General features: G+C 34.7%; 3 protein-coding genes across 13 annotated transcripts; 2 read left to right on the top strand and 1 right to left on the bottom strand.

The window, feature by feature from the left end:
* Positions 1-818: 818 nt before the first annotated feature.
* On the bottom strand, positions 819-3,316 carry LOC110428802 (uncharacterized). The gene has a single exon (XM_021444721.2). The coding sequence runs from the start codon at positions 2,097-2,099 to the stop codon at positions 1,128-1,130; it is 972 nt and encodes a 323-aa protein (XP_021300396.1). The 5' UTR covers positions 2,100-3,316; the 3' UTR covers positions 819-1,127.
* Positions 3,317-3,501: 185 nt separating this feature from the next.
* Positions 3,502-8,132, top strand: LOC110428800 (Stress responsive alpha-beta barrel domain protein). Of its 9 annotated transcripts, none has more exons than XR_002446518.2 (10): positions 3,502-3,888; positions 3,995-4,070; positions 4,641-4,768; positions 5,501-5,640; positions 5,750-5,845; positions 6,119-6,257; positions 6,487-6,549; positions 6,630-6,887; positions 7,177-7,262; positions 7,901-8,132. XR_002446518.2 is itself a non-coding variant. In XM_021444718.2 (10 exons), coding segments are annotated over exons 1-10 (1,044 nt in total). In that variant the 5' UTR covers positions 3,502-3,617; the 3' UTR covers positions 7,902-8,132. The 9 variants fall into 9 exon arrangements, 4 of the variants coding, with proteins under 4 accessions (XP_021300393.1, XP_089641839.1, XP_021300392.1 ...); XR_002446516.2 differs by having other exon boundaries at positions 6,630-6,753; positions 6,852-6,887; positions 7,177-8,132; XR_002446519.2 differs by having other exon boundaries at positions 6,630-6,753.
* A 1,620-nt stretch (positions 8,133-9,752) lies between these two features.
* SPK1 (guanyl-nucleotide exchange factor) lies at positions 9,753-24,657 on the top strand. Of its 3 annotated transcripts, none has more exons than XM_021444744.2 (21): positions 9,753-9,887; positions 10,006-10,115; positions 10,338-10,500; positions 10,599-10,702; positions 10,828-10,940; positions 11,048-11,103; positions 11,226-11,323; positions 11,425-11,562; positions 12,722-13,033; positions 14,412-14,699; positions 15,565-15,726; positions 15,808-15,999; positions 16,198-16,241; positions 16,694-16,763; positions 17,106-17,267; positions 19,083-19,190; positions 19,358-19,395; positions 19,776-19,920; positions 20,616-20,742; positions 21,355-21,548; positions 23,408-24,657. In XM_021444744.2, exons 2-21 carry the CDS (start codon positions 10,017-10,019, stop codon positions 23,690-23,692), a joined length of 2,898 nt encoding a protein of 965 aa, XP_021300419.1. In that variant the 5' UTR covers positions 9,753-9,887; positions 10,006-10,016; the 3' UTR covers positions 23,693-24,657. The 3 variants fall into 3 exon arrangements, with proteins under 3 accessions (XP_021300419.1, XP_021300420.1, XP_021300418.1); XM_021444745.2 differs by having other exon boundaries at positions 10,840-10,940; positions 15,559-15,726; positions 23,408-24,656; XM_021444743.2 differs by having other exon boundaries at positions 15,559-15,726; positions 23,408-24,655.
* Positions 24,658-24,739: the final 82 nt, after the last annotated feature.

A 24,739-nucleotide genomic window follows, 5' to 3' on the forward strand; every position in this document is an offset into this window, starting at 1 on the left:
ATTAATTTGGTTCTTCGGGTAGTTCAGTTATTAGAATTAATTCGATTATGTTTCGGTTCGAAATTTTCTTAACCTAACTAATCAAACTTGAACAAGGGTATAATAGGGTTTTGCATGAGAAATAAATCATAAACTATTTATTGTTATTTTTATCCATATTTTTTAATTATTTATTGTTTATATGAGTATCTATCTTATTTATTGTAATTGTTTATCATCATTTCTAATATATTTATAATATTGATTTACAAAAAAATACAATATAAATAAATATATACAAAAAAAATCTCAAGTTATAGTTTTTGAAAATTGAACCAAACTAATCGAATAAATTTAAATTCGATTAGTTCAATTATTTGTGAAATTTGGTTTAATTTCAATTATTTTTAAACATAAATTTAATTAATTCAATTATTAGATATCCAAAACTAAACTAACACAAACAACCGTTTGCACTACCCTACCCTCTAGAATTGGAGCAGTCTACAATTTGATAGTGCCGTGAAGTACTTTCTTTTTTGGACTTAAACTATGTACAATCCTTTCCAAAGAAACCAGTCAATGATTGATATCAGTTAATCAGGTATCTAACCAAGCTCTGTATATTACAATTACAGATTTTCTTTTGGGAACTGATACAGAAGCCTGAAATTTTCACTCTACCCACATAAGAGCCTAACACTACGTCAAACCAGTTAACAAAAAATTGTGATTATTGAAGTTAGAACCTCATGGACCAAGCTTGCTTTTATTAGAAGGTGATCTTCATCCTACATTCCACACAAACAGGTAGAAGTAAATCCAAAAGCATAAGACACCAGAAAAGAAGTTTTATTCCTTGTCAATGGGACAACTAAATTCAACACATTGGAATCACTTTTGGCTAAATGCACACCACAATGAATCATAAAACTGTGAAGGATCTGTGAGCGATAACAGATTTACACAAAAATCCTATACTGCCCACACTACAACCAAGAGCCTACCATGAACAAACAAAGGGAAGGAGACGCCAAAAAATAGGTGTGAGCTGAATAATATCCGAATACATGAAGTGAACTTAAATAAGAATACTCATGGAATGGCCAGGTGGAAGAGAAAAAAAAACTTGTACAAGTTGGAGGGAGTTAGGGCACATATTCATTCTCGAGAGTTGGTTGAGTCCGAGTCACTGTTGCAGCTGGTGCTTTTGCATCCCCAACCGAGGTCATACGTAGAGCTTCTCCTACTTCTGCTGCTTGCTCCATCTGATGCATTTTCTTCCTCTGCTTGTACTTCTGTGACCACAGTACCAAGAATGCCAACGAGACCAATAAGGCCAACCCACCCAGGACAGAACCAACAATTATCCAGACCTTTCTACTAGTCTTATTTTCTGGAGCACTTGGTGATGGCATGTTTGAAGCTCCACCTCCACCTGATGGCAAAGGAGATATTGGGGCTGGAGAAGGGGCAATAGACTCAGAAACTATAGAAAAATGTCCCTGCTGGATCATTGAACACTCATTGCCTGAAGCTAAATTGCTGAATTGGACCAAACCATGTAGATCAAACCAAACACACTTTGCAACTGACCCATCTGGTGCCGATTGCACATCAGAGAATTTGATCTTGATGGGATCACCAGATGCCCTAATATCCAATTCTGGCGAATTTTTAGCAGATAAGTTAGAAGCATCATAAGCAAGAAGACCCAGAACAGGAGCCAGGTAAGTGTAGTTGGGAAGTGAATAATACACCATTGACCAATTGCCCAAGTTTTGGTAGACCAAAACCAGTCTCTCCACATAAGGCTGCTCTACAACTCCAGTGGGGATCTCAAACTCCTTGTACATCTTCACACCTCTGTTCCTCAAACTACCACTCCTAAGCCTCATTGCTGCAATCCTAATCCCAGTCAAATTTGATGGAACAACCCCATCATAGGGTAATCCTGTCCGTGGATGTGCTAAAGCCCTATAAGCATAGTCTTGGAGAAGAGCATCAAGAGCTCGTGCAGAGCTTGTTGAAGAGGCATTAATAGATTGAGCCATGAGATCCGGAAACCTGAGTAACCACATCAAAAGGACAAGCATCGCGAGACTTCCAAGAAGTCCCATCAATGCTTCAGTCCTGAAATTCAGCCCAATGCAACTCTGTTACCCTTGTAAACTCCCCAGTCAAATACCCAGAAAGTCAATATTCAAAAAGAAGCCAACAATTAATTCCTCAGATTTCAAAAAAGATATAGGGTATAACGGACGCTATGCAGTAAATTCTCGAGAGAAGCTTCAAAATCACGAGTCACAGATTAGCAAATTCATACTGGTGTCATGTCTACATCCTCAAATATGTCACAACGGATACTGTGTAAAGGAAAAATATATTCGTCTCCATCCAAAAAGCAGCTTTGAAGGTTTCAAACGTTGCAGCCCTCCCAGGCTCGGACTACCTCTTTTTTCTTTTGCCCTCACTTTAGAATACTTGTAAAAGAAGTGCTCAGAGACTGAGGGATCTTTGCAGCATTTTAGTTAATGTCTCAAATGAAGTAAAACCCTGAACCTTGTTCTTTTTCAGCATTTCAGCATAGTTGCGGATAGCAGAAGTGATTTTTAAAGAATATAAAACCAGTCGAATCTCGCAGAAAAGGAATGCCTAATCCAGCAATTATTATAGTTCCAAAATTGCACCCAGAAGAAGAGTAACGCAGATTCAGTAGCAATAATCGAATGGGAGAGAGAGACTTGAGATTTAGTACCTGACTGTTTATATTTCAGTTGAAACACACAGAATCTTGGGCAAATCTTGAAAGACCCGGTAATGCCAGCATTTTCCTCTTGATTTTTAGAAGCATGCAGCCGCATTAAATACTCAGCAACAATCACCCCAGACCAAGAGACAGACCGTAAAACCCTAAAATCTTGAGGTAAATCATGATTATAGTACCAGGATCACATGAAGTAGGTGCAAAAAAAGCAGTGGCATTTGACTAAATCAACAAAGAGAGAGACCGACGGATGCTATGCAAATGTAGCTTTTGGGGGTTGATGAGACAGAGATAGATCCTTACAGCAGCATCGAATATTATATTACTTTTTATGTATTTTTATATACTAGTGATTATATATATATATATTTAGTGTAATATGTAGAACAAAGATAATTTGTTACTAGTACTTTTTAAGAAAAAATTTGCAGAGGCTGACAGTAATCCTTTAGAGGAGGAGGAGATGAGATAAGCAGACACACTCTCTTTCTCTCTCACTAAACACCAAAGTAGAGGTGGGATCCGAATAGCGAAAAAAATAAAAATAAAAAAAAAGAAAAAACAGACTGCAAAATTTAAGAGAAAGAAAAAGCAAGGCTATATAAATGCTTTGATCCACCAGGTTTTTTCTTTTGCCGAAAGGGAGAGGTTTTTTAGCAACGCGCGGTAGAGAGTTGATTTACAAGCAGTGAAAGTAAATCTCTCCTCACACCCACATGCTTTTGTTTATTCTCTGCCTTTACAATATTGCCCTCGTTGCTTAAATCCTTAAGGTCTAATTTAGAAATATAAAAGATTGAATTACGAAGAATTTGATAAAGTTAGATTTTAAAATTGGAATCTAATTTTTTTAGTCATACAATGAAAGAGGATGAACATGACAGTCCTCAGGGACTATTTGGTCACAAATATTAAAAGCAAAAATAGTGGTGGAAATTCAGGTTATTATGGTGATCCACACATTTCCATTTGCCACAGCCTCTACTCTGCATATCAGATAAGCAACACCAAAAGAGTACAATACAAACAACATTCCAAAGCCCGAAGTGGAGAGAAAAAAACCATGGTGACCCTTTCTCTGCCTATGCGTCAAGCCCTTACCTTCCCCTCCTTTCCCATTTACTCTGCAATTTCTTCAAACAGTGAGTCTTTGAGAGCTTTTGGATATGAACCTCTTCAATTTGTGTCTTAGGCTAACAAATAGTCGTATTCTTTTTTCAATAAATTTTCCAAGTTTGTGGACGACAGGGAGGAATCGGGTAGCTATATTTTCGTGTGCTAATGGTGATGATGGGCAGCGGCATAGGAACCTCCGGCGGAGAAGGTTTTTATTCTAGATTTTTCTTCTCTTTTTATTTCTTGCTTTGTTGTGTTAATGATTCGTTGCCTTGCTGGATGCCACTCTGCAGTCTGGACATTGAACGTGCCATCCGAATATCGACCAAACTTTCAATTTTGTCCCCTCTCATTTTATGTCTTCCCAAAAGTGCACAACTTTTGCTCTAATCCTTATTTTTTTCATGTCTTCTATTGAACTGTCAACATTGTTTACAATTAAATTCCTGTCGTCTTATAACTTCCTTTTGGCATTGTCTCCCAAGTCATATTTTTTTTCTTATTTGGTATATGTATAGATATATGGCCATTTCCATTTATCCATCGCTTAGGCTTCAAATGCAAACTCCTGTCAAACAGTTGTGGTGATGATGGTTCTGATTTCTTTTCTAGAACGGTCCCTAAAATCTAAGCGTCGGCCCTTTGCACTATGTCTAAAGTCTTTTGTTTCACTTAACCCTTCAACTCTAGTGCATGTCGCTTGTTGTTTAAGCATCCACAATGAGGTTCTTTCTATCTTGCATGCTTATGGAATAAATAATATTACCATTTCTTTCAGGAAGGTGGTGGAACACCTATGTCTGCTCAAAGCAAACAAGTATTTATCCTATGATCAAGAGAAGGATATGCTGGATTATCTTTACACATCTCAATATCAGATGCGTGGAATTGTTGCAGTGTCTTTGGGTTAGAACACTTTCCACTCAGCTGCAACTAATTGCCTATGATTTCAAAAGGGCTAATTATATATTCCGTACTCACCTACACCGAACTGTCTATTTGGTACTTAAAAAAAATTTACAATTAGGTATTCCAACGTATATTCTGTGAAGCAGATCGCACCCCAACTAACTTCATTAATGGAAAATCTGAGGTGGCTTAAACCGCCAACGCTAGCGCACCTGTCTATTCGGTACTTGAAGAAAAAAAAAACTACAATTAGGTATTTCAATATTCAATCTGCAAACCATATCACATCCATACTAACTCTGTTTTATATAAAATCTGACGTGGCTTAAACAGCCAATGCTAATGCACCGTCAGTCATAGAAATGCCAAGTCAGATTACATTTCATTGTTGTTATTACCTATACAAGTTTGCATGTGGTAGTCCACCCATCTTCCTTGCGTTTTGTCTAGATCTTTCATTTAGTGCAAGTATAACAGAAAGCAAAAATCTTTCACATATGATCCAATAACTAATAAATCATCCCGTTTTAATCCTTGATTTAGTTTCAAGAGTTACTCAAGGATGAAACTTGTGCTTATATTCTACAAAAGCACCATACTTAATGTGGATATGCTATATTCATATATACAATTAAATCAAGCATATCCTTCCCTTCATCATCAGATATTCCAGCTTATGTATATACTCTGAACCATCTTGTATGACCGATATTTTATCTACTCCTGTAGGCCAAATATCTGGTCAAACTAAAGAAGATTATACTCATGCTGTCTTCATGCGTTTCCAAAGTAAGGAAGACCTTACAAAATTCTATGAGAACCCTTTCTACCTGCAAGTTCTGAAGGAGCATGTAGTGCCTAACTGCCATGTATGCCCTGACATGTAAACACCAAACTTAATTTCTATGATTTTTTTTTCTTTAACTTCATTATGAAATAATCTGAGTAGCAATGCATAATTTATTGTTCTGTTTATAGAGTTCAAGGTTGGATGCATCATTGCAGGGACTAATGAATGTGGATTATGAATCTGAAGTGGAAGACGATATACTTCCTATATTTCGTAAAGGAGAGGTTACATGCAACATACCCTTTGATCTCCATTGATATCATGAACTTTGCTTCTACAAGTTTCTTCTTTGAGTCAATGGAGAATAATACTTGTCCTCCTTTTTCCCATACAGGTTTAGGATATCTAATCATTAAATGCTGAAAAATGAATAGATGTTCAGAATGGATTTGTTTTATTTAATTTACAGCTTGGAAGAAATACGTTATGCTTCTCACTTCCAGTTTCTGAGTTCTTCTTATAACTTCTGAAATAGATTAATTTGCTTTTGGTGACAGGACTTCAACTATGGTGTAGAGTTTGTGCTTCTGATTGCATTTGTTGAGGCTGCAATCAGTGGACCAGCAGAAGATGCATTGACATCTCTTCAAGAGCTCACTATGGAATTTCCATGCTTAATTGTCCAATGCACTCAAGGTGTGTGTAATGAAAAGAGCAATGTTGTTTCAGTATACTGCCTAATAATCCTCCCTGACATTTGATCTTAAATTGGGAAGTCTGATTAAGCTGTGATTAGGTTGTAGATTAGATCTATATCTTTGCATTGCTGCTTCCCTCAAGTCAATTTTGTCATATAATGTGAAGGTCTATTGTTATAGTTATGAGTTAGTGGTTGTGTTTTATTTCTTGCTGGTACGTATTGTAGGTTCAAACTTCAATTTTAGCAGTGAGGATTATACACATGGAGTTGTGATACGGTTTCGATCTCGTAGGTTCCTCTTCATGTTCTCTACTATCTGATTTAACATTTTGCTTCTGTTGACTGCTATTTATGGGGCATGCTTGCAGGTGAGGCCTTTGAGATATTTTTTACCAGCTCAGGATACAGAGATGTAAGAAGCCTCATGCTGTGGATTTGACAAATTTATATGATAATTATACCTTTGTCTTCTTCTTCATGTGGTTTCCATGAGTATGTTTGCACCCTTTCTACTTGGGGCTTGAGTATTTCAGATATTCTTAGAAATGGTGCAAGTTGCTGAAAAACTCTGTTTCTCTCTTGATATGTAGGCTATAGTTATTTTCAGCTTCTACTGATATCATTTGGTAAAGTTGTTCTTTTTTTTTTAATCTTTTTCTGGCTTCTAGCGTTCACAAATTCTTTCCTTAAACATTCACAACTATTTTTGTATAAATTTTATCCCTTAAATTTGTCATCATTCTTGCCAATTTTGAGACTGGAACTTGAAATATGAAACAGGCTTGTTAAAAAAAAATTACTGTTTCTTTGCAAATTAAAATCTTTTTCAGAGTCCAATACTAGATGTTTTGCTTTAATTTTTATGAAGAGATCAAGTTCCAAGAGATTAACTATACTTTTAATTTGTGAAAACAGGTGTGGAAATCTAAATTCCAACCGATAGCCAGGAAAACACTAGCCATTCATTTTTCTGTTGATCCCGTGGGCACTGAGATAATGTAGTAAGAATCCATTACTTTTACTTTTTGCATTCCTGATGATGCAATTAGACATATGCGTGAGAATTAAATAGAACGGTTGCGAAGGTTTGTAACACATCCCAACTTCTTTCTCCCTTCTCTCCTTACCTAACTAAACTGCTGTTCATTTTGTTTCTTCTTTCTCCCTGCCTTTAGTATATCTTGAGTTGTATCTTGGGTGGGTGGTTGTCTTTTTCGGATCCCTTGGGTTCGAGGTGTGACTTTAGCTGGGTTTTTTCCTTTTGTTGGGAATTTTGTCATCAGATCTCTTTAATAAAATTGCTTTTTGCTTTGCAAAAAATATATATTTTACTACCACAATATTATGAAAATATGCTTGTGGTTCACCTGTACTCTTTTAAATAGACCAATTGGTAGTTGATTAATGATATTAGTCAGGTTTTACCAGTTCTTTAGTAAATTGAGCTCCCACCCAAAATTGCCACGGATTTTGTATCATTTGATGACTGGTATAGTCCAAGATCTTTCCCGTGCACATTCTTATTCTACTATTTTCTTCCATTAGATTAAATGACTCAGTTAGATATGAGCTCCAACACAATACTTGTCTAAAGTTAATTTGGTTAGAGACGATAGGGTAACAAGGACTTTCTTTGCAGGGTATTCTTGGAGAAATGATGCAAGTTTCAACCAATATTGCTTAAAGGGTATTATTCATGGTGACAAACCTCAAGAAATATTGCTTCAAGGGTACAAGACTTTAATTTCACTATGACATTTTTATGTATTCTCGTAATTGCAGGTGCAAAAAGTTAATTTATGTTATCGTTGTCCTTAACTAAACGATTTCCTTTTGTTTCATGAATTGGTTGATGGGGCATTCGTTTATCTTGTTTATGCTTGCCGGTTTTAATATTAAGGTAGTTGAAAAGAGATGTGAAAAATCTTGGCAAATGGCAAATAGGTTTTGCGATTTTTTTGTGGTTAGGCATCTGAGGTTGAATAACACTTTGCATTAACATGTTACGTGGTTCATGACTTTATTTTGGTTACAATTGAATATTTTAAATTTTTTGATGGGGAGATTATATATAATTGCTGTGGTGCCTTTGCTACGTTGCAGGTTGTTTTTTCCTAATATGTTTTTCTTCATTTGTCTCTCCCTTGTTACAATCAAAGTCTATAATTTTCTGATGAGCTAACACAATTCAATGGCGAACATAAATTTAAACGTAAGGGGAAAGATGGATTAGCATCTAATCATATTACTCTATGATAGGTGTAATATACATATCTGATTTGATGTTGAGAATTATAATTAAAATGAGGTTATTTGGCAAGAATTTGTAAGAATGCAGAAATATCTCTTTTTTTTTGGTAAAACACGAATATCACTTTTCTCAAATAGAGCACTTTTGACCCTTTTTTTTTTTTTCTTTTTCTATGTGTATTCAAAAAGCGATTGTTACTTTGATATATAATTGATTTAGTACCTATAAACTAAAATTATGTGATTAATAGAAACATATTATGTATATTAAAAAAACACCATCTCATGGGATCAACTTGAAAGGAAAGAAAAAAAGATTGAGGAGATAAAAGAGGAAGAAGAAATGAAAGGAAAGTGCTCTTTTTTTAAAAAAATTAATTAATTTAGGATTTCCTAATTTTTATTTTTTTCTCAACAATTAAAAGTTTTAAAATTTTCTAATTAATGAGATTATGCCACCTTTTTTATTCTTTTAATTGAAAAATATGTTAAACACGATAATTAAATATATATATATGTATATACAAAAATATTGAATGGTTTTAGTAATTATATAATGTTTACAGTCACACTCACAATTTTTATAAAAATTAAACTAAATCTATTAAAGCTTTTTTTTTAAAGCAAATACTAAATCCGTTAACTCTCTTTAAAAAATTACTTCCATCATGATTATATTAAAATTTATGTTGCTTTTTGCATGCATACGCATGAGTACATTAAGCTTTATTACATTCCCATACAAATTTATATGTATAATTTTTTTATTTCAATTATGTTAACATTTAAGCAAATAATTTGGAATAAGAATGTCATAGCTTTTTTATAAATACAAAGAAAGTTAAGAAAAAATCATATATATATGGATAATATTATAATATTATTGAATAAAATATGCTGATGTGTATGTTTACGTGTTCAAATTATTTTCATGACATGTAGGAAAAAAATAAAATATGTAACTTGCCAAATTCAAATAAAAGGCTAAATTTTTATATTTAAAATTTGAAAATATCTAAAATTATACAATTTGCTGAATTTTTTGAATTACTAATAGAAATTTAATAATTAAAACATCTATACAATAATTTTCACGTATTTTGTGTATAGCAGCTAAATAACACATACATTTAAAAATGTTAAAAAGAAAGTATAGACAATAAGCGGTAATTATAAAAATTAATTTGTAATTAGTGTATTGTAACGACAGTTCCTATTTTCGGATTTTAGACTGATATTGACTCGTGTCCTGTGTAGTGTGTCCGTGCTTCTCTGCTCTGTACGGCTTAAGCTTTCCACCGCTCAACTTGCGTAGCAGTGGGTTCAGATTTCTCTCTCAGATCTTTCTCAACTTGCATCGATCCGTTGTCTTCCGGGTATTGCTTTTTCTCTCATTTGCCAAAGTGCAGGGTTTTTGTTTCAGATCTGCCCAATACGCATTGCATTTTGGCTGGTTCCAACTTTTAAAGACTAAATTATCATGTAAAAATGCAGAATCTGGTGTAATGGATAGCAACGCTTCCAGCAATGGCAACGGGGGCGGGGGTTATCGCTTCCGGAGAATACCTCGACACTCTCTCCCTCATCTCAAGCTGGATCCTTTGGTCACTTTTTCTCTCTGCTTTACTTGCTTCTAGCATTTATTTATTTTTATTTTGACTTACTAAAAACTAGGAAAAAGAAAAATAATTTTTCAAATTTTTGAAGTAGTCGCTTTAAGGGTAAAATCCCTCATATTTGCCTGTTTATATATTTGTTAGATAATGTGCATAAAAAAAATTGGATTTTCTTATGCTAAAGTGAATTGTATATTTTGTTGGACTCAGCTTGATGAAAATTTGGAGCAGTGGCCACATCTAAATGAACTCGTTCAGTGCTATAGAAGCGATTGGGTTAAAGATGATAACAAATATGGCCACTATGAAACTATCAGTCCTGTTTCCTTCGAGAATCAGATATTTGAAGGGCCGGATACTGATATTGAGACGGGTGAGATTCTAGCTACCATCTACTTTTTCTTGAAAGAAAAAAGAATGCTATTAATTTCTTGCACTCTATTTGCTCTGGTATCTGCTATATTTATGCAGAAATGCAGCTTGCCAGTGCGAGGCAAATTAAAGCTGAAGATGCTACCGATGATGACGTCCCAAGTTCCTCAGGAAGGCAATTTACCAACGCTGATATTACAAAGGTTGCTCTGGTTTTACATTCACCTTGCTATTTTTCTTTTTCTCCCACTTTATTAGCTTCTACAGTATATCCTCTTAATTTCCCATATGTGGTAATTTCCTTTAAAATTTCATGATATATTTGTAGCATTTTGGTCAGTCTCCCCTTCCAGCTTATGAACCAGCTTTTGACTGGGGAAATGAGAGGTCAATGATATTTGGCCAAAGGATTTCAGAAACCACTACAACACACTATGGCAGGTTTGAATCTTATTGCTCCAGTAAAATTTTTTGTTTGATGTTACTGGTTTGTTTTAGATTAATTTCTCATTGAATGACCCTTTGTCTCTTGGGATGGTTGACCATAGTGGATTGAAGATCTCAGTCAAAGTTCTCTCCCTTTCCTTTCAAGCTGGACTTGTTGGTTAGCATTCCATCCCTATAATTGACAGGATACTCTGGCTTCTCATTATCGTGTTGTTACTTCACTTTCATTCTTTTTACTGTTTCCAGGTTTCTGACTTAGATAACTTCTTTCTCTCGCAGAGCCATTCTATGGAACCATTTGCATATATAATAGGGAGAGAAGAGAAAAACTGTCAGAAGATTTCTATTTTTGTGTGCCACCAAGTGAAATGCAGGATGTAAGCAATAAGGCCAGTTATGCCCTTTCATTTTATGTAATAAGATTAATTTTCAATAAATGATGACTAAGGAGTATTTGTTTCTGTTACTCTTTTGACAGGCTAAAGTGCCTTTAGAACCTCGTGGAATATTCTATCTAGATGCTCCATCAGCGTCAATCTGTTTGCTAATCCAGTTAGAGAAGCCTGCAACAGAAGAAGGCGGTGTAACCCCTTCAGTTTATTCACGTAAAGAACCGGTATTTGCATGGACATCTATCACACTGGCTTTCTTCTTGTTTTCAATCTCTCATTTAATTTGTCAGATTTCAATATTTTCTTTCCTTGTTCGTTATCCGTTAACGGGATTGCTTTTGATCCCTCCTTATCACTTCCTCATTTTGGAGTGAATCCTGTTGACCTGTTGAAAATCAATGCCTTCACATGTAGTTTATGAGTTTATCTAGGTTTTTGGTGCTTGATATTGGTTTAGGGCTGGAGTAATCAACTGTTATCCAAATCAATATTACAGTCTGTTGGGCTTGGTTGGAGCTTTTAAAAAAGTGCTGTTCTAATAAAGCTATTCCAGAAGTGCTATAAAGGAAAGTGGATATAGTGTTTGGCAAACTTGGTTTAGAAGCATTATACAATGTAGAAAGCTGTTTGGTAGTAAGTTTGTAAAAACTGCTTTGAAGTGGGGACAACAAAAGTTTCATTAAAGTTTAAATTTTAGCCTCTACTTGCTGTAGCTCTTTAAAGTTAAGCTACAAATTCTGGTTCAGTTTGTAGTGGTCTAATAGTTGTCATGAGCTTCCTGTGTAAGTTTTTTCAATAGTTTCAAACTCCTTACTTCAGCATTTTTATTAGCAAAGGCTTCTTAAAGGCTGGGCCAAACACGTGCTTACTCTAAATAGAAGCAATTTGGTATTAGTACATGCTTCTAAAATCTGCTTGATCTGAGGACATAAATCTGACTTTTATGCTTAGATGGCAACTACATTAGTCATTCTTTAGCTGCATGCTGTGTTACAGTAAAATGGCAGCTTGTTGATATTTTTTGCTGCACAAAAACATTGGCAACTGGAAGGCTATCAGGTTGGTTGCTTAGAAGGAAAACTGTCATAATATATGTGGTGGCCTAGGGTTTAAAGTATGAGAGAAGGTGCTTTATTTATACTAAAAAGAAGGCTGACAACAGCCTCACTGTTAATGATCTTCCAGAAAATGAATATTAGGTATAAATAGCATGTGGTGCTTTTGCGCTTCTGTGATTAAGAGACGACATATAGCCATCAAATTTTGTAAATCTAGTATGAAGACTTTGTTAAGCTTTGACATACTAATGATAATCTGTCTTGGACTCCCTAAAAGAGACGCTGCCTTATAACTCTTTCTTTTCTCTATCCTCCGTCTAAACAGGTGCACTTGACTGAGAGAGAGAGGCAGAAGCTGCAGGTGTGGTCTCGTATAATGCCTTACAGAGAGTCCTTCGCCTGGGCTATTGTTCCATTATTTGATAACAGCATTGGTGCAGCTTCTGGTGGATCTGCTTCTCCTAGTAGCCCTCTTGCTCCCGGCATTTCTGGGTCGACTTCTCATGAGGGTGTGTTTGAGCCTATTGCAAAGATTACATCAGATGGAAAGCTGGGTTATTCTAGTGGAAGTTCTGTTATTGTTGAAATATCTAATCTAAATAAAGTGAAAGAAAGCTATACTGAGGAGTCACTTCAGGTATTGCTTAGTTGCTTTCTCGCCTTTTATCTGTTGTTTTTTAGTGAGCAGGTTGGCAAGATATTTAATGGAAAAACTTGACCTCTTTTTGCTTCTCTCCCCGTCAATATAACTTTAAGTAATTGTTAATGTTATATGAACTTCTATGTATCAGTATAAATTAGCTTAACTTTGCTTCATTTGTAGCAAGTGGTTAACTAACTTTGGTCTTCTTTGTTGATTATCTTCAATATATAGCCAATGTTCTTCCCAAGTTCCCTTGCTGAGCTTTTGTTGTTAATACGTTTTAAGTTCATTGTGGTCTAATTTGTCCACCAGAAAGGTATTATGTTATTCTCTCCTCGCCCTCGTGTGTGTGAAAGAGTAGGGGAGGGAATCTTTACATTTTCTATCCTCCTTCTTGGTGTTGTTTTGCTGCCACAATCCATCCTAAACATGTGTTCACCAATGGATTTTGAACAATTTGAAATGGGTTTTTCAAGTTCTTGTATGAGTAGCACAAATTAAAATAGGTAGCAAGAATTGAATTCTGTTTTGGGTAAAGATATTGCCTTAATTTTGAAATTGTTTTTTCTTTTGGAATTTTATTTTACATGAATCATTGAGTTGATGATAATTTTTTATCTATCTGAAGATTGAGCAAAGTATTGAGGTCTTTACTAGGTTTTTTAGAAGTTTCAATAAGGTGCCAAAAAATAGAAAATATTTTCTATTGTGTTATCCAAACAATAGAATATATATATATATATATATATATATATATATTTTGTGAAGGATATTTTCCACATAATATATTTTCCTCCAACAAGTCATTTTCTGTAAAACAAAAAGAGCCTAACTGAAAGTTTTGGAGAAATTAGAATGGGCCATGATGCCTCCTGGCCTCTCCATGCTTGAATGGCTGTGGCAAGCTTCCTAACAAGCCTTATTATTCCTTTTGCTTTGCATTGTCCATTTCAAGCACAATGGGACTGCTTTCTAGGCTGTTTGATGGCCAATTAAAATTGAACTCCTCTATGATTGTTTTAGTGTCAGTATAATCAAGGCTTGTTAAGCTGAGAATTCAATTAAAGGTAATTTACATGCTTACAGCTGTTTTAGGCCATAAAGCATTACACAGCTGTAAATTGCTGGCCAATCAATTGGGATGTTTCTCTAATTTTCTGACTGAGGGCCATTCTGGACTGTGAACCATTAATAACCTGTTCATCAATTGATTGGTCCTTATATTCTGTCAACATTTGTGTTTGCATGATGATGTTACGTTAAACTAGCTTCCTGTTTTGGTCTTCTTTTTCCTTTATTATGTATCTGCTATTTACTATAGTGTTTTCTTCTAATATTCTGTTTACTTTTTGCCTTTTTTCTGATATAATAGGATCCTAAACGAAAGGTCCATAAACCTGTCAAAGGTGTTTTGAAATTGGAAATTGAGAAGCACCAGACTGTTCATACCGAGCTGGAAAATGTATCAGAGAGTGGCAGTGTGACAAATGATTTCCTGGATCCAGCGGATCCCATTGCTGATATACTGTCTTCAAAGAGTCCTGGAAATTGTCTGGATGGACCTCAGAGTAGCAACTCCAAGTGGATTTCGAGTGATGGGAAAGATGTCTCCGGAAATGGATCTAACACTCAGGGAAATCCAGATTTCTGTGCTGATGATGTAAGCAGAACACCTTTGCGCTGATTTTTGTCTTTGGGTTTAGCTATGGCATGCCAACTAGCAATTACCTCTTTGCACAGCTGATAGGAATATATTGGTGATCATACCATTGAGTATGGTGGCTCTAATTGTCATTTTTTTTCCATTTTAATATTTGCTGACGTCTAATCTCTAAGCAAGGTTTGTGACTTAATTGGCTGAGTGCATATTCTAAATTTCCTGTCTAGTATTATGGTTCCAGCTATTCTGACAGAATCTTGACTAGGAAAATTATATTACCTGCTGGGATCAGACAATGAATCAATCATAGCGATAGGTGTATAATTATTCAATTCTTAAACGTTGTATTGATAGTAAAATTGCTATCCTTTTGCACTTGGCCACCAACTCATTTATATTTCTTATTAGTTGATGCACATGGCGGTGTTATGCATTTTGTAAGTTTTCTCAAATTCATAGTCGGAGCACCTTTTGGGTCCATTAATGATCAATGTGCTGTGTGTCTGTGGAAAATTACTTAAGAAAAATGTGTGGGAGATCCATGTCAAGTTGCTGCCTCAATTAAGAGCATGCAGTTTAGTTGTAGTCTTTAGTTTTTTAAGTAGCCTGTACTTTGGGTTTGGGTTAAAAATTAAACTGAACCTAACCCAAGAAGGCTGTCATCCAAATTAGATGCGTCTTGTAATGTGATGATTGTGATATGGCTGCTACTTTCCTGTGCATCTAAGAATCTTCTCATTGGGACTGGCATGTTATCAGCTATTTTATTTTATATTTTTTTAAAATCCAATCAGCAGTGCTAATTGTTAATTGTGTGGAACTCATTTTATCTAAATTTCAATGTTAATTCATCTGACAGTTTCAGGCTTTTGACTTCCGTACAACAATGAGAAATGAGCCATTCTTGCAGCTCTTTCATTGTCTATATGTATATCCCTTAACTGTGAGTTTGAGTCGGAAAAGGAATCTATTCATACGAGTTGAGCTAAGAAAGGATGATGCAGATGCTCGTAGGCAGCCTTTAGAGGTAAAGGTGTTGATTGATGTTTTGCATCCGGTTTTCTTGATTTTATCTTACTTGTTTCTGTGGTCCAATTATTACAACTAGGCAATGTATCCGAGGGAGCATGGTTCATCACTCCAGAAATGTGCCCACACGCAAGTTGCTGTCGGTGCTAGGGTGGCTTGCTACCATGATGAGATTAAAGTTTCACTGCCTGCAGTCTGGACACCATTGCATCACCTTTTATTTACTTTCTTCCATGTTGATCTTCAAACTAAACTTGAAGCTCCAAAACCAGTGAGTTCCGCATGAATTTATGTTCGGGAAATAATGATAGCATGGACTTTGTCTGTAATTTAGTTTTTATTCTTTTTTTTAAATAAATTTTATATTTCAGACCTATTTTTGAGCTTTCTCTTCCTTCACTTGTTTTTTCCCTTTTTATTTGTCATATTAATATTGTAGAAAGAGTCATTCTGTTTGTTAACCTGGCAGGTAGTTATCGGATATGCATCACTTCCGTTGTCCACCCATGCTCAGTATGTATTTGCTCAAATTGAACTTCCTCATTTTATCTTGAAATTGGAAATAACAAATCACTGCTTCATGCGTAAAAAACTTGATAATTCGTTATGAAATGGGACAACTGGTTTTTTTTTTTTTTGGCCAAGGACCACTGATTTAGTATGCTTATTTTTAGTTTAGCATTAGATGGTGTTAGGTGATAGGCCAATTATTAGCAATCATTTTGGATAAATTGGAGAAGTAGTGGGTGCTTCATCTATGGGGTAAAAACAAATGCTGAGGTGCTTTACTAATTTTCATTCCTCTCTGGGGCAAAGGTTTATTTGCAGCTTATTTATGTCGCACTCTCTTGTCTTTTTTGTATTATTATTAAAGATTTTAGAATATATGTTTCCTTAACATTAGTCCCATCATTGTTCAATGGGTTCATTAAATCCATAATTTGATTTTTTTTTCTTAAATTCAGATTGCGTTCTGAAATTTCTTTACCAATAATGAGAGAACTGGTTCCACATTATCTCCAGGATTCTGGCAAGGTATGTTTGGCAGCATTAAGTATTTAATATCATAACCACTCTATTATTTTCTACACTGTAGTTTGATGAAATATTGTCATTCTGTTTATAATCAATGTATTTGTTGTATTTTTGTTTTGTATTGTTAAACAAACTTGTTACTTTGACTTAGTCTGGTGTTATTGGTTTTTATGAATGATATTCAAGGTCATAGAGTTGAAAGCAAGGCGTTTTTATGCTTATATGAGATAGTTTAGTCCATTAGTGTTATGAGTTGTGTTTCCAGTCTGATGGGGTGAGTTGGATGCTTGCCTTTGAAACTTGACATTGCCAATTCATGTTTACTTTTCCTCTTCTCTGTAGGAGAGGTTGGATTATTTGGAAGATGGAAAAAGTATTTTCAAATTGCGCTTAAGACTATGCTCGTCTGTGTACCCGATTAATGAGCGCATCAGGGATTTTTTTCTTGAATATGATAGGCACACTCTTCGAACAAGCCCACCTTGGGGTTCTGAACTTTTGGAGGTACTTTTTTTTATGCTACTTGGTTCATCTCCATATTTCTCTATCTTTTAGATCCATTTTGTTTTTCCCCTAATTATATCCTAATTTAGTTTTTATAATTTGAAATTTACTACTTTATTGCAAGATGAACATCATAAACTGAGATGAATAACTGTAGAAGTGGTGGCCTAGCTAGATACCTCAATTCAAATTTAATATCTACAACAATGGACATAGATAGGTATTTGTATCTTTGCCCACACTCATACGTGGCTTGTGTAATACTTGCAAGTTTATCAATCTCTAGAGCTTCCAAAAAGAAAAGGTTGCAAGAGCCTCCTGACAGTATTGGCTTTCCAAGGGGGCAAAGTAGAGTATATATGAGTCAAAGTGAGCCTTATTTGAGCTCTTTAATTCTTGGTGCATTCTACAATTGAGAACACTGGGGTCTTGGTGGAGCTCCCAAAATATGGGGGTTTCATCTCACCTGCAATTCTTTTACCTACAATTCTATAATTTGATTAGTTAGACATACCAAAATCTGACATTTGGGCAAAGAAAAGAAAGGAAAACCATCACTTTTCAGTCTGTTAACAAATTGCTTCAAAAATAAAATACGGGGGTTTCTTCCCCTCACCCTTGCCATAAGAGGAGGTGATCTTCCTTCTCTTTCCGGTTTAGGGTTTAGATTTGCTAGCACTTGTGCATGTCTTTTGTAATACTTGCAAGTTTATTGATCTCTAGATCTTCCAAAAAGAAAAGGTTGCATGAGCTTCCTGACGTATTGGCATTCCAACAGGGCAAAATAGAGTATAGATGAGTCAAGTTAGCCTTATTTGAGCTCATTAATTCTTGATGCATCCTACAATTCAGAACTTTGGGGTCTTGGTGGAGGTCCCACAATATGTTTGGAGTTCATATCACCTGCAATTCTTTTACTTACGATTTTATAATTTGATTAGTTGGACAAACCAAAATCTGACATTTGAGCTCATTTATGTATTTTATTTGCATTTTGCGAAAAGTGATATTTATCGAGGTTTATTTGAAATATTTATTTTTAAAATTCTAAATGCATATTAAAACTCAAAATTAATGAATGCTTATATATATCTTTTTTAAAAATTTCAATCTTATAGCAACCAATTGAATTTAAGAACTATATATGTCTAATTTTTAAAAGTAACTGCCCTGAGCATTTGGTTCAATGGTAGGTGTATGTATCCTTTAGCTTAGAGAGCTTGGTTTCCCTCTTTCCCCAAATATAAAAAAATCTAAAAGCAACTTAAAAGAAAATGTCTTCATGAAAATGGCTCGTATATACCTTGCACATGCTACCATAATGATTAGTCTATGTAAGTTTCCCAGTTAGTACAATAAATAATAGAGAGCTGGGCATCTAGATTTTGTTGACACTTTATGTATACATTCAATGTCAATTCTTTTTCTGGTTTTAACACTCTTTCATTCACTTGCAAAAGGCATTTCACATTTGAATTTGGATTTTGGTATTGAGTTGTAAGAATAATCATTACAATCATAATGAGGAACAGCCCCATTGAAGTTGTAGCGGGCTAGAAAATAAGGATGAGCGGATATAGTATAACTGCCCATACCTCTGTTCCACGACAGACACCCCCCCTCCCTGCAAGAAGAGAGAGAGAGAGAGAGAGATGGACAAAGTAGAAAGTGAAGGGAGTTTCAGGATTTTAAATCAGGCAGAGCCTGTTTTCATCCTTGCATCTTATGTTACCAAATACAGATATTCTGGATGTTCTCAAAATTGCATTGCACATTTATGTACGTAAATGACATGAAACTCATAATGTGTTGCAGGCAATTAACAGCTTAAAGAATGTTGATTCCACTGCTTTGCTTCAGTTTCTTCATCCGATTCTGAATATGCTTCTCCATCTTATAGGGAATGGTGGAGAAACCCTTCAGGTTTAAATTAAAATTTTTCATTTTTTATTCACTTAAAAATTTGTGTTCCCCTTCTCCCTCTAAGTGCCCTTATATCTTTCCTCGAGCATATAATAATTTAGCTTCTCCATGTTATACTGGCTTGCTTACTGTATTTGCTGCTATCTCATTTCGGTTCCTTGCTTCAGGTTGCTGCATTCAGAGCCATGGTCAATATCCTAACCAGGTATGCTCTTTAGTTAATTGATTGACAGATGGTTACGTAATACTTGTAATGCACTCATCATAACCATGAAAACGTCAAAAGCTTATGCCTGCTTGGGTATTTATTTTAATCAAAATTACCTTTGTCATGTTATTTATGTATGCAGTCTTTAATATATTCTGGAATGCACATGTGCCCTAGCTCAATAAACTTCTAATTTCTGCCATGTTGGCTATTTTATCTTATGCTTATGAAGCAAACTCATCCTTCATCATTATTGTTTGAACTGTTAGCGTGTGCTTTATGAACTGGTTAAGCCAAAGAACATTGCCTTTTCTGGTTTTATCAAATTGGACATCAGTTTTTTCTTTTAGCATGTGTAATCTATTTTTCTTTTGCAGGGTGCAGCAAGAGTCAGTTGATGATGCTGAACGAAATCGCTCTCTGGTTAATTATGTAGATTATGCTTTTGATGACTTTGGTGGTCGTCAACCTCCAGTTTATCCGGGTTTGTCTACTGTGTGGGGTAGCTTGGCTCGTAGTAAGGTAATTTTCCCAGTAGTTACTATTATTAGTTTCCTTGTTTTTCCTTCCTGCTTTGATATCCTTTTTCTTGATTAAATTTAATGATGTATATGCTTTCTATATGTTACTACCTAGTAGATTCTTAATCAGAAAACGTCATTGCATAATTTCTAAATTCCTATATCACCCAAGCTATTCACTTTGTTCTAATTTACCCAGGTCGTATACTTACAAATTTCTAATAGTTGACTAGTGGAACCTCAGAATCATAACTAATTGGAATGCTCAAAATAAAATATTGAAGAGATTTTTTTTGCATACTTTTCTGAATTATGATTATGTAGGCATTTCACATTGAAGAAGAATTTTTAAAAGAAAATTGCAGTATATAAAAAACTTTTAAGCGATATTGACTTAATGCATCGAGGAGGCTTTAACTTAATATGTTCAATATTTTTCATTTGAATTATGGTTTATCTTCAAAATGATTAGCCAAATGCACTGAAAAAATTAAATCATCGAAAATTAAAATTTTCAAAGAAGTCAACTTTTTATCAAATAGCAGCTGAGCTCTTGGTGCTAAAGTTACTTATAATGTTAGTCTAATGTGGACTTTAGTTAGTAATCATAGGGACTGAAATCATTGCATTGTTGATTCTGTTTTTTATTAGTACTTTTTTCCTTTGATAGTTTTAATATATGATACTTTTCTGCAGGCTAAGGGTTATCGTGTTGGACCAGTATATGATGATGTGCTGGCAATGGCTTGGTTTTTTCTTGAGCTAATTGTCAAGTCAATGGCATTGGAGCAAACACGTCTGTTCTATCATAGTCTTCCATTAGGTAGATTTACCTTACATGCAAGAAGAATTTCAATGCATGCAGACACACACATACACACATACGCATGTAGGTTTATGAATCTCTCTCATACTTAAACCAATGAAGCAATTGCCAACTGTTATATCTTTCTGTAACTTTCTCTACAGCTAATGTTTTAACAAGTCAAGTGTTGGAGTTAATATTATATTCATGCCTTTAACATGTTTAAATTTTAAGTCAATCTGATATCTATAACCTATTGGTTGAGTACTCTTTCTTTTAGAACATATATTTAATGGTTGAAAGTCTTATAATGTCAAAACTAACTATGTATATTTAATTTACGTGAAATTTTGGTAAGAATGATTACATGAGTAGATCATGAAATTTAACATTGGATTAAAATGTGTATTACATAAAAAGATATGAATTCTTAAATCAATATAAATTGATCCCTCCTTATATATATACACACACACACCCACACACATGCCCTCACACTGACACGATTCTGTTAATTCTACAATGAATGTAAGTTGGAGGAAGTTCTCACTAAAGCATAGAAGTAAAATTGAAAATAGCTTGTATTCTATCACAATTTCAGAAATCAGTTTTTGTTTTCTTTTAATATAGATGAAGATGTTCCGCCGATGCAGTTGAAAGAGGGTGTGTTCAGATGTATAATGCAGCTGTATGATTGCCTTCTAACTGAAGTTCATGAGCGTTGTAAGAAAGGGCTAAGCTTGGCAAAACGATTGAACAGCAGTTTGGCATTCTTTTGTTATGATCTTTTGTCTGTCATTGAGCCTCGCCAAGTTTTTGAATTGGTATGTTTTTTATTTGATTCATTAGTCTAATACAGACTCTACTAACTCGGACATGCTGCTCTTTACACTTATTAGTGTCATATTCTGGTATTTGAATAGACCATTGCATGTTAAGAGACTCTTTGAATTGAAATTTCACCATTTCATTCCTGATTTTATGCCTGCAATTTTTTCTTCACTTGCTTCAGAAACAACCCCACTACCCAACAATATTAAATTTTTAATTTAAGAAATCTGAAGCATACTCTTGGTCTAAGAATCTGCAACAACAATTCTGAAAACTGTTACTTGATGCTCTTTAGACTTATTAGTGTCATAGTCAAGCATGAATTGACCATTGCATGTTAAGGGAACTTTTTGAATAGAAATTTAACTGTTTGGATCATGGTATGATCCAGGGAACTTATTTTGTTTGGATCATGAATTGTAGTAGTAATATTCTTGTATTAATCACTCATCTAGCATCTTAATCATGGTTTACTTTTGCTTGCATTTGACTTAACCTGATCAGCACAACAAGAAGCGAGCTATGAAGTACAAAAAACAAAAACGCGGAAAGAAAGCTAAGAAATGGCTTAATCCTACAGTACTTAAATATTTGTCCAAAAGCCATGGCCCAAAATGTATACCCTTAAAGACAAAAATTTACTAAAACATAGAACAGTGCACAACCATCCTCCACCATTACAAACCTAAGCTTCTGCAGGGCAAGAACTGAAAGCACTCGAAGTATCACTTAGCTGAATACCTCATGAGCACAACAGAAAAACCCAATTTAAATATAGGGTGTGCAGGACAATAACAACCCAAAAGTTATTGTATCAAACAATGCCAATGGTTAGAGAACTTCTTCAAATATTGCAAGGAAAAAATATTTTAGATTGATGCTAAGAAAATTTCTTGATCTAACGAAAAGTGTACATACAAAATAGGAAATATAAAATCAAAAGGATAAATATAACTAAAGCAACTAATACCTTCTGATTGACAATCACAGTTTTGGAAACAATGGATCTCTCTCTATCTTTATGATGAAAAACATGTCAAGCCTACAGAATCCACTATTGATTGTCCGATCCTATCAAGCAAATCTCAGTTGATTGAGTGAAAAATGTGACAGTAGAAGGCTATTTATAGACAACACAAGTGTAATGGCATCAGAAGAATTGAGAAAGAGAAGGTTAGCATTATGGTCGAAACACACTAAATTCTAGTAAAACCTTTAGCATAAAATCCAAGTAAATCCAATTGAAGCGCAATTAAGTTTAGATATGATGACTGATTGGACACAGAAAAAATGAAGCAAAATTACCTAAACCTCTTTGAGCAACCCTCTTAAAAAGTCAATTAGTGACCATATTATTTCTGTGGGGGAGTTGAAAATAGACATTTGTATTAGATAATCTAGGAATCTTAAGAGTCTATAACTATCGTGACACTTATCCCTAGAGTGAGGAATTCTTTGTTAATTTAGATCCCATGGCTCTGAGTTTAGGAATTGACAAGGTAGTTTAGGCTTTGGGAAACTTGGATGCAGTACGGCATATGTGTACAATGAGTAGCTTTGGTTTTCCACAACTGTTTACTATTTAATAAGGTGAAGCGCAAACAGTCATTCAAGTCCACATACAGCTGTAGACTTTGTTTTTTTTAATGAGTTACAGCAAATGTTGGAGGCCTGTCTCAATCTGATATTTGTTCTTTTGGGTGAGAGGGTTCTGTTATGTACAAGGATGAAGGAAAGGAGAAATGATTACTTCCAATAAACTGGTGGTGTATGGCCCTGAAAATATTGATCATGTTGTTATCGCTGTTGTTCTGAGGTTACTCACTTTCTAAATGAGTTTTACGTGCTGCAGGTGTCCTTGTATCTGGACAAGTTTTCTGGGGTATGTCAATCAGTTCTGCATGATTGCAAGCTAATATTTTTGCAGATAATATGTGATCATGATCTTTTTGTGGAAATGCCTGGGAGAGACCCTTCGGATAGGTACTTTATTCTTCTTGTGTTCGTACGCTTCACTCCTTCTCAACGTAAATTTCTGCTCAATGGTGTGCCCTTATGGAGAACATCCCTCTTTATAGGGGAGAACTTATATAACTTGAATGTATTTTTAAATAACAATGTTGGTTTTTTGCTCTGACACTATCATCAGTTCTAATATGATAAATGGCATCAACTTTTCCTCATTGTTATTATCTTACACAATGAACAGTGTATGTCCTTAGTTTTGAATGCAACCAAAATTTCCTTATTGTAAAAGTTGGCAGAAGGGGCTTCAATTTCTAATTGAATGATACACATGTTCATGAAGAAGGAATAATATAGTGTCTTCCATGTTTTTAGAGTTCAGTGTTTAGCGATATTTCATAACCCACCCAAACCTCTGATGTAGGAGAGCTTTGAAGGGGTCGGGGGGTTTGCATTAAATTATAAGAAATTAGTTGTTTTTGTAGGTGAGCAACAAAAGTTGTCTTTTCAGGTTCTTATTCAGGGTCAATTGAAGTCAGGTCAAAAGAATGGGTGACCACGGGAAGAATTGGTGTTATGATTAAGTTGCCATGGTATTAAATTGGTTTGGGATGAAGTATTGCTGGCTTGGTCTGTGAATGGATATATTGGGTTAGGGTTAAAATTAGATTGTAAAATGATGTGAGTTTGTATATGGTGTAATAAATGGCTGTTCAAAGAGACCATGAGAGCTACTGAAATTCGAAATTAGTTCTTTACTTAATAAAATATGTTACATGATTGCTTGTAGAGTTCTAGCGATCCTATCTTTTAAGGACTTGAGATCCAAAATAAGAAAGTACCAAAATTGACTTAAAACAACTCCTTAAATATAAAGAATAAATAAAAGAAAAAAAATCTAAATCACAGTTGTTAAGATTCAAAATCTGCAACATCTGAGAAACCTGGAAATTGTCTTTATACCTGGCATTATAAAATTTCATCCTAAAGAAACAAAAAAGTTACTTAATGGTATCATTTCAGCTTAAATGGGTCCCTAAAAATACCAAATAAAGGTCATATTTTTAGAGTATCTAGGTAATTAATCTTGGCTTGCTTTCGCATGATTGTCGTCCATGTCACCTGTCCCTAATGGTCCAGAGGTCAATTAGTGATGCTACTTGATATGGAGTAATCTAATTAGTTTATCATTTTATCAAAAGATTCACTAACAGTAGTT

This window comes from Theobroma umbraticum, unplaced genomic scaffold, assembly GCF_002168275.2.
Source record: "Theobroma umbraticum cultivar Fairchild unplaced genomic scaffold, ASM216827v3 scaffold_4583.0, whole genome shotgun sequence".
In the NCBI taxonomy this organism is placed as follows: Eukaryota; Viridiplantae; Streptophyta; class Magnoliopsida; order Malvales; family Malvaceae; genus Theobroma; species Theobroma umbraticum.